The sequence below is a fragment of the Manduca sexta genome, chromosome 25 (assembly GCF_014839805.1).
Source record: "Manduca sexta isolate Smith_Timp_Sample1 chromosome 25, JHU_Msex_v1.0, whole genome shotgun sequence".
NCBI lineage: Eukaryota > Metazoa > Arthropoda > Insecta > Lepidoptera > Sphingidae > Manduca > Manduca sexta.
Window position 1 is genome coordinate 12,348,262 of NC_051139.1, and position 9,932 is coordinate 12,358,193.

Sequence of the window (9,932 nt, forward strand, 5' to 3'; positions counted from 1 at the left end):
AAACAAATATGTAGCCAGCGTCTTTGTTAGGCACAGGCATATCTACGAACAATGAAGTGCAAAAGTCCTGGGTTCGATTTCCAGGTCAGATATAAAATTTTAACAATTTTCTAAAACGATTACGCCCGACTACACATCTCAAATAAGGTTAGTCACAAGCAGGCGCTGATGTCGAAAAAAGCTTGCTTGCTTGAAAAAGTGTTCCGCAGACTACACATGAAAGTGAAATAAGGGTGGGTAAAGGACAAAAAAACCTAATAAGTACCATCAGCTACAAAAGTGACTTGTAGAGTGTTGTAAAGTGGTTTAAAAAGTTTGTTATACAGGATGACAAAGCCTTCACAAAGGGGAGGGCAGAGGAAGGAACTGCCAACCAAAGCAAACTCCCTGGAGATTCAAAAAGATCTCATAGAGCTTTACACACTGAACTTTGTACACTTCGTATAACAAGCTCTAAAGAGATAAGACTCGCATTACATGTGCTCTTGGCAGTACCTACGATTCATACTTTTACTCTACTTATTTTGTTAGCGTGGCAAGGACCGGTGTATACAAACACATCGGACTTTTGGGTAAACGCTGTAGGCGCTCGCAACCCTTGGAAATTAAGCGACTATGGTGAGGGCAACCCACTAAGGGGTTACGAACCTCGACAGGACGGTCACTGGGAGCAGATGACACATCAATTATAGATGCGCGTAGTCGTAGTGAGCTAACAATCTAACCATTACCGTATACGTCGGCACACGGGCTGGGACGCCCATGCAGTATTCTGATTAGTATTAATTGTATTTACAGGCTCATTTGGCTCGTATGGGTCGGAAGAAAACAAGATCACAGGAAATAATTCCTTACCAAATACTGCCTATCAAGGGCTGCTACCCTATTAGGCAAATGGTTCCCACTCAGTGTAGAGTTCATTTAGAAATAAAATAAATGAAACAAATGCATTACAGTAAAATTTAAAAAATGTATTACATCTCAATTGACATTGATAATATAAACAATTTTTACATCAACTTACTTAAAAACATAACATGGCTTTTACAATAACTTTATATGACTAAATAAAACTTAATAATACCTAAGTATAATAATCCATTTCATACAAAAAAGTCCCCGTTTAGAACTGATCTCACGAAAACGAAGGTCAGCGGGTTATGAAATGGTCTAGGGTAAAATATTTAAAAACAAACTATAACAATACATGGTCTCTTTTTCCACAGGCAGCGATTTCATCACAAAACTGACATTTCTTCACGAGTGTTACGAAGTCGCCGCCTCCAGAATCAAACTAAATGTTACAGTACACAGCTACGTAAAATATTGTTTAAGTATTAAAACGTGGATACATTAATTCAATTATAAAATTATAATTTAATTAATTAAAACAAATGATATGATGCATTCTTGTAGCGTTCGTCACGAAGGTGCGATTCGCGTGTTACAATCCCAATCATTTAGCGTAACATTAAACGCAATTATCAGATGTTTGAATATTTAGCCATTATTAGAATAATTATTGTGTTAATGACCATGTAATTATGTATATTGTTACACTAAATGCCCGAGATCATTATAAATATAACACTAAACTAAAAACACATAGATAAAATAATAAAGCAGATTGAAAATTATTAATAACAAGGAATACCCCTAGAAACCATTGAGAATGTTAGTAAACACAGGAAGAGAACGAATAAGTACAAATAAGCAAATTATATGTTGAACATAAAAAATATATATTTTTTGTAATAATAGCGGAATATTTACAAGATAATTACTATCAACGTCAACCTAAATGGCGACTTCAAGCTTACATTAATGACCAAGTGATAATAGTATATTTATAAGTATTTTTACAATGCCATAACAACGATCCCTATAGTATAACATATACACATATAGTATCTAAATTACTTGCACAATAAAACATACCCTTACATAGTATTAACAACTTGATCGAAACATTTCGCGACGAATTGTTCCTTATCGTCCAGTTGTTTGACGTCGCCGGCGACGCGGCGCGTCAACATCGCTTCTTGTAACGCGCTGAGCGCCTCAGAGGTGAACTTCTTTCCTTTGAGATGCGTGATGACTGACGCCTCGCCGTGGAAGCCCGACTCCACCAAGCCTGGGGGAATGTTCAGGGTCACGTCGTCGATCAGGCCTTTCTCCACATTCATGCTGATGACGAGCTCCTGCGTAGAGGAGTACACTTTGGACGGGGCGAGCAACTCCACAGGCACCGGGAACGAGCGGCTGACGGTGAAAGCCGGTGTCCTACCATAACACCAGTCCCAACTCTGGAGCTCATTTCGCAACTCTGCAAGGCCTGTCAAAAAGTTAATCATATGAATCATGCGATTATCTTGACCATTTGCAGTAATGCAAGTAATGGAAGGTCAGTAATCAGGATTTGAATACGTAAATTGAGGTTGGGGTCGAGTTTTGAATCACTGCTGTGAAATTGTATTATTCATTTCCAGTTGTGGCAAAACAAAGGCACATTTGAAATGGGGCCATACTGTGAGTCATTTTACCTGGAAACCAATCGTCTGTGGGGTTCACGAACTGGAAGCCGCGTTGTTTTGAGATCAGGTTCTGACCACCATCTTCCAGGTGCAAGGCGGGCGTGCGGAGATACTCGTAGCCGAGCGCGGTCTGCAGACTCTCCACCGAGAGCCGGTTGTTCAGCTCGGCGAGGTTGGCCACCTCCGACCGCGTCGAGGCAGTCGCGTTAGTCTGTATGCCATGCTAAATAAAATTAAATGTCCTTAACTTAAAGATCGACGGGGGGAGAATATACATTAGTTTTTAAAACAAAAAAGTCACAAACACCCAAGAGATAAAATTACTTGACAATGCTACATTAGTATAAACAGGAAAAGTAGAAAAGTTAAGTAGGTATGTGAATATTTAATAATATATATAGCAGTTAAACAACTACAGTTTAAATAATTGTTAATTATGAAGGCTAGATAACTTGTGGAGAAGTTTATCTAATTTATAATTATGATACAAACATTATCTAAATAAAACATTGTATACAGTACAGACATATTAAATCACACAATGAACAGCATTAACAGGCTCAACATATAACATGTATAGTATACTTGATAATACACCTATTTTATAATGTCTCACAATGAACAGTTCCACAAAATGATAACATATAAGTCTTAAACTTACCTCCCGTTTTGCAAGAGCCTTGCTGAGATGTGCCTTGTTGGCGTTGACTAGAAGCGTGCAATGATGATAGCCAGTAAGGCGACCCAATTTAGCAGCTGTCCCAGATACCTAATCAATAAAGACAAACATTGAATTTATTTTTTTGTGCTACAGATAATATAAACATGTGAATCTAAGAATTACAAACAAAGAATAAATGTATGCTTATTGATATTAAAATTGAAAAAATAAAGTATCAATCATTAGTTAATATTACCTTATATTTATCTCTGACAACAATATCCTGGCGTTCGTTTATGACTGATTTGACACCAAATTCTCTGAACAGGGCTCTCTTGATTAGCTCCAAGTTGTACTTTCTGTCATATCTCTCACGTGGTGTGAAGAAAGTAACATTTAAATTGCCACGGTCATGGTAGACAGTGCCACCTCCACTGTTGCGGCGAGCTAAAGCAATATCCTTTTCAGATAGCAAGGGAACATTAGCTTCCAACCATGGATTCTGATGTCTTCCAATCACAACGCAAGGCTCATTACGCCACACCATCATGACATGATGGTTAGAGAAATCCATATTGCGGTACATCCAGTCCTCAAGAGCCAGATTGGTGTAAATGTCAGTAGATTGAGACATAAAGACCGATTTTGTAACCTCCCCCTCTGGTGGCAGCTCACGGTCTTTCTTTGCCGAGACCACACTAGTGGTGGCAAGGCTCCTGGAGCTCACTCTTCTTGTAAGAGCTACCACTAAACAAGCACTGCTGGCGACAACCTTCTTCATCATTGCCTGGGCCATGTTGTAAATTTATTAGTAATATAACTATATATAGCAAACGGATACTTTTTTGTATGAACTTTGAGATATCAGTTCTTTTAAGCGTAAATCACTTAACTTTAATTGCTAACGCTAAATAAGTCTAATGAGTGTTCAGAAAGTTCTTATTAGTGAACTAATGTGTGGCCCCGCGAGGCATCAGTGTCAGCCGCAGAGAGGGAGATGAGATACTCGTGAAGAGCGATGGTCTGATGCAGCCACTTCCAGGTTTGGTGCAGGGTGCTAATTCGATAACGAATACCCAAACAGTCACCACAGTCACTTGGCATTCCTCCTCTTGGATGCAGGATCAACGTGAAAATCACTTAAACAGTTAAACACTGATTTAACTTTCCACGAGAAAACTTTATGTGGACTTAGCAAACTTCACAACAAACAAATGAAAAGAAATTACAAGAGCTACTAGCTAGCTGCGCGGTTACCGATTAATTAAACGAAATATATTCAGTCGTCTCGTTTTATTCGTTCCGATAACGATAAGCGGCCCGAGGAAGCAGGAGGTCAAGCGAGGGCATTCGAAGTTCACTTCGACACAAGAAAACAAAGTAGCTGATAAGAAACACGAAGGAACCACGCGCAGCTTTATCATGATTTGTATTTAATTCTCATTTATGATAAGACATTGCTTCTAATCAGACAAAACTGGGCACTTACCGTCTGCCTTTACTTACATCTTTAAGATAAGACATAATACAAAAGTTTATCCTAATTTATTCAATACGTCACATCATGTAAAACTATACCTATTTTAATTATTATTATGTAAACTACGTTTTTATTCTAAAAATTAGGTATGTCATTGTAACATTATCAACTTGTGACAATTCGTGCTACGAATGATTCAGAGGAGGTAGTACATTTGTCCCAGACATTACAACACAAAAAACAATTTGAAATTTCGAGATGTTAATTTCAAAATCGAAAAGTCACATTCATCTTTTCTTTACTTATATACATTTCTCTCGATGGCGTGAAATGTATAGCCAAAGAGAATTATAATATATGTGGAAATGTATAGTAAAAGGAGAGTATAGCATGAGTGAGTACTTCAATTCAATTACGTCACTGATGACCCTCGAATAATATCTTAAATCACGACAAACAAAATAGAGCACTGTAATTTACACATAGGTAGTGTATGAAAGGTCTTAATTGGGACAATTCGGAGCATAAAAAAAAATTATAGGTACATCATATTATTTCTGCAAAATAATATAATCTTTATGTACTGTGATCATTACACTTTTTTTGTAATGTAGATGTCAATAAATTATTAGTTTGGTGCTCAGAACAATGACAAGCATTGGTGCCTGAATTCAGATATAGTATTCAGATTCGAAAATCAAAAGCGCTCAGTATCCCATATAATTCTATATTTTTTCATTCACATTCCGATATTTTCCTGATCCGTTTCTGATTGATGTATTTAAATAAATTCGGATCCAATAATGTGCCTACTACGTGAGTTATATCCAATTAAATTTACCTGAGCCCCTGATAGCTGCCAAAGTAAAGTGTTTTGGGCTCAGAACAATGACAAAATTACTTAATAATAACTGGATCGAATGGCCAACAGCAGATTATAATATGACTACAGCATAATAAAGTATAATTAATAACACTTTTTGCACTTATGTACAGGGTATAAGCAAATATATTAGGTTTTGTTTACTCACCGATGGATGCTGATGATTTCAGTTTCATTTTTTACGAGAAGAATAAGATTTACACCCCACAATAACGCAGGCCATTGCTTGTTCCTAGGGCTATATTTTACTTAAACAGCACTGTGTATTTATTAAAATTAACAATAAAAATATTACTCAACATGTAGCCACTTTTGAAAAGCACGCGCTGAAGTATAACGTAACTAAATTGTGTGGGCGCGTTTGTGACATTGTTTTGAGATTGGCAAGTTGGAACATTTGACATTTTATTTGCTTTTTAATTCGGCATCATAAAGAGGACCAAAGGTAACCATTTGATTATTTTAAAGTGTACGCAAGCCGACCTTAGCAACATAATATTTGTCTCGCACTTTTCAACGGATTTGGCCTATTTGAAAAAATAGGATAAGTATATGAGGGTAATTTAGATTCCTTCTATGCTTGTTCTTGTTCTGAGGTTGAGCCCCTCAGTTGAACCCAATGGTTGAGCCAAGGTTGTCCGTGTTAATAATAGACGATAGTGTCGATTATGCGTACAATTGTTATCGATTAAAAACATGATTGGGTTGATAAATAATAGACCCTATCTAACTAAAAATATTTCAAAGAAATTAACCCGCAGTAATATGCTGCAAGTTTTAAATTGTTACATCAGTTTTTATTCTTACTTACGTTGTGGAAAATTGTAAACCCGTGACGTCGCATCGTGCCGATTTCACTAGGACTTCAAAGTCGCAACAGTTACATTACAACAACTAAATAGTTGGACTACCAAAATATTATAAGTTGAAATGTTGCAAATAGATAATTTATTTCCCGAATTAATATACTTTTTATCTAGGAAAAGTCACGAAAACAACCACAGCGCCTCATATAAGAAATCATAAGGCACATCATTAATAATTTGTATAGGTAGATCCCATATCGTGGAAATCAGTTTTAGAGATTTTGGATTCAAACTGCAATCCCGATAAGTCTGGCACAAAACTTCCTATTCACTATCTTTTCAATTTTAGTTCTTTTTGCTTGAAGATCTTATTGAATTTAGTTTATAAATTTATGTAGACTTGAATCATATAATAATCGAATATGACTTAGATGCGTGCAACCCTAAATTATAGATTGACATATGAGTTTTGACGTTTAGTAAGCTATTGAAATTTGGTTAGAGCATTTTGCAGGCCAGACCCGTTTAACTCGGCGAAAAAAAGTAACACAATAGCGATGAGCAGCTATCTCACTTTTCACGATTTTTCCATACATTTAATGAATCGTTCCTTAAATGTCTCCTTCTACACAACGTCCTTTATTAGTGTGTGTATTATAGTATAAGCTGTCATTCGATCGCAAATAAGCGTCTCTAATCTCGGATTTTGAAACGACGCGTAGCGCCATTTTATTGTGGTTAACCTTTAACCGCTGCTTTGAAATTGAATTTTCCGTTGCAATTCGCTATTTGGATTTGAAGGCGGTTTTCATCTATTTATTATCTAATTATAGTGCTTTATTGTGTGTGAATGTTTTTGTAAACAATATATTATAAAAGCAATCATTTAGTGTTTACCAGTTTAAACGTGTAATTGTTTTCTTCGTATAGTTTGGTTTATTTGATAATATAATGGTTTATAAGTGCTCTGTTCCTGGGTGCAGTACTCGAGGCCGAGGTATTAAATATTATAGTGTGCCGTTCACAAATAAAAAATTAAGGAAGAGTGGTTAAGGTTATGTCCATTTCTACAAAATTATCTTCCTACTAAAAGCGAAAACATTCGTTTTGTCATAAACATTTTATTCCCGAACATATAAAACAGAATCTAAGATTAACACCTAATGCGATTCCTTTAGTAAACTTAGGAAATACAGAGATGAATATAAAGTCACAAACCGAGATTTGATATTAGAAATTGAACCCACTAGTAGCATTACTGAATAGCATTGCTGCTATTAAGTCATTAATATCAGATTCTAATGCTGAACTCCTACGTAGTAACAAATATACCAATGACATCTGTTATAAATCGGCCCAAACCAATTGTACCATATCTATGATGTACCTCATTTATTGAAATGTTTTCGCAATAATTTTCAGACAAAAATCCTACTCATTGGCAACCAAAGGGCAAAGTGGGAGTATATTGAGAGACTTTATAAAGTGGATGGTTTTGGTGGCAGAGCAAGAAGCACCAAACTTACTGAGAAGCACATAAATCCAACTTCATATGACAAAATGAAGGTAAATAAATATACATTGTTCTATCATAGTTTGTTTACAAGTCTTGACTGATTAATAAAAGATTGAAATTCTCCCCTTATTTAAGCATGATTATTGTACTTTGATAATTGCTCTAATATACTTTTCAATATTGACATTATTAAAAATGACCCTTATGCAAACTCTAATTGGCCTAACTGGCATCATATTTATTGTGCTGCTTCAAAGAATAATGCATCAACTGTAGGCATAGGAGTTTATCACCTACAAATTAATATTATAAAAACCTCCTGGACTGGATTTATTTTATCGACAGCTGCCATAACAGTTGATGACAGGTCAAATAATGCCATATGAATAGAACTGTGCTTATGAAAACCTTTTAGATCAGCACAGAATAATTTATGTTTTTCGAAATATGAGTAATGAGCAGTTAGTCTGTAAATTACTTTCCCAATAACTTTTGAAAATTACGAATTTTTGCTATAACAATAAAAAAACATTATAGACCTATAATTCTTCATATTACTTTTTTGGAATATAATACATAAAATTATTCCTGTAAATATTCTCTTATATAATAATATGTCTTATCAATTAAAAAGGTTTTTAATTTAAGTTTAAATATATCTATGTTTTCTATGTTTACAATACAACTTGTAATTTATTATACTATAATCTTGGACCCATGCAGATAACGCTCTTATCTAATAGAGCTGTATTGTTAGGTGGCATTTTTATTTCGTTTGCTATAATATTTAGTGTACATAATATATGTAGGTTTCTTTTTACAAATATTGAAATTTCGTATATAAATAAACTAGTTAATGTAAGAATTTTTCCTTAAGTTCCTTCCAGTTTTAAGTTGCAGTACACCTGGAGCCCTAAAAATCGTATGGCTTCTGCCTGTAAGTGATAATTTATAGAAAGCAATTTAGTTGCTGACCTATTCTTGAAAAAATAAGATGTTTTCTTTTAAAGTAATTTATAAATGGTTTTCTGTAAGCCAATTTACAATGTCCTCTAATGCCTTATTTACTCTAGCCTCTAGTAATGACTGAGTTTCTCAGAGAATATTACCGTACTATCATCAGGAAATAAAATCATATCATCATTACTGATCCTTTTCATTACATGTATCCAATAAATCGTATTCTGTGATTAAATTAACCACTTTCCCCAACTTGAAATTGGCATAATGTACAATACTCATAAAAAAACCTTAATATAATATGTTAAATTGCCGTATTCTTGTGAAAGTATTGGCCAGAATATAAATTTCTTTGGGCCATTTAATTAAATATCTTTAAGCTCATAACAGATTAAATAAACATACCATGATTAAAATCGTTCATTTATTAATTTACAAATATATTATTTATATTATTAACATTTCAGGTCAAATTTGCAGCCCAAGTTTTTAGCCGGCAAGTGGCTACATCACTAGAAATCCAGATGAAGTCTCTGCTATCTCTCAAGGATCATGATTACATAAGTTTAAATAAAGACATTGGAAATGGTTTGTTCACAGCAGAAATTCTTCTTTTATAAATAATTTCTTTGATAGTTTAAATGGTCTTGGTCATTATGGGAATAAGTTAAAACATGCTCTTTCATATATTCGAGCACATTGGAATGATGCTGTGAAAAGCTAGCTTCAATGCGCTTTGACGCTTCCAATGAAAGGGAAAGGAAGCCTTTATCACTGAAGCATTTTGAACATAATATAAAAACAATAAAACATTTGTGGTCAGATCTGCTGAGAATTGATGGTGTTAAATTTTTAAGTCTTAGACGTCTTAATCAAGATCCGATAGAAAACTTTTTGGTCAAATAAGGGCACATGGTAATTTTAGTACAAATCCTAATTGTACTCACTTTGTATCGGCTTTTAAACCTTGTTGATTAACAACATTACTACCGGTAAATCTTTATACACTAATTGTTCTGATGATGATGACAAAATGTTGGGAACATTAAACATTTAGTCAGCCACCAAAAATATGGTTCATACACTGATAGT

General features: G+C 34.7%; 2 protein-coding genes across 6 annotated transcripts; one reads left to right on the plus strand and one right to left on the minus strand.

Moving 5' to 3' along the window:
* Window positions 1–950: 950 nt before the first annotated feature.
* Window positions 951–4,912, minus strand: LOC115443793 (lipoyltransferase 1, mitochondrial). 3 transcript variants are annotated; one of them, XM_030169358.2, is made up of 5 exons: window positions 4,702–4,912; window positions 3,452–4,334; window positions 3,196–3,303; window positions 2,544–2,757; window positions 951–2,335 (listed from the first exon to the last, which is right to left on the minus strand). In XM_030169358.2, the coding sequence occupies exons 2-5, from the start codon at window positions 3,989–3,991 to the stop codon at window positions 1,941–1,943; spliced, it is 1,257 nt and encodes a 418-aa protein (XP_030025218.1). In that variant the 5' UTR covers window positions 3,992–4,334; window positions 4,702–4,912; the 3' UTR covers window positions 951–1,940. The 3 variants fall into 3 exon arrangements, with proteins under 3 accessions (XP_030025218.1, XP_030025217.1, XP_030025219.1); XM_030169357.2 differs by having other exon boundaries at window positions 4,685–4,831; XM_030169359.2 differs by lacking the exon at window positions 4,702–4,912 and having other exon boundaries at window positions 2,544–2,745; window positions 3,452–4,648.
* A 1,966-nt stretch (window positions 4,913–6,878) lies between these two features.
* Window positions 6,879–9,475, plus strand: LOC119190629. 3 transcript variants are annotated; one of them, XR_005113035.1, is made up of 3 exons: window positions 6,879–6,907; window positions 7,787–7,930; window positions 9,308–9,353. XR_005113035.1 is itself a non-coding variant. In XM_037442936.1 (3 exons), exons 1-3 carry the CDS (start codon window positions 6,922–6,924, stop codon window positions 9,458–9,460), a joined length of 387 nt encoding a protein of 128 aa, XP_037298833.1. In that variant the 5' UTR covers window positions 6,894–6,921; the 3' UTR covers window positions 9,461–9,475. The 3 variants fall into 3 exon arrangements, 1 of the variants encoding a protein (XP_037298833.1); XM_037442936.1 differs by having other exon boundaries at window positions 6,894–7,011; window positions 9,308–9,475; XR_005113034.1 differs by lacking the exon at window positions 6,879–6,907 and adding an exon at window positions 7,111–7,361.
* Window positions 9,476–9,932: the final 457 nt, after the last annotated feature.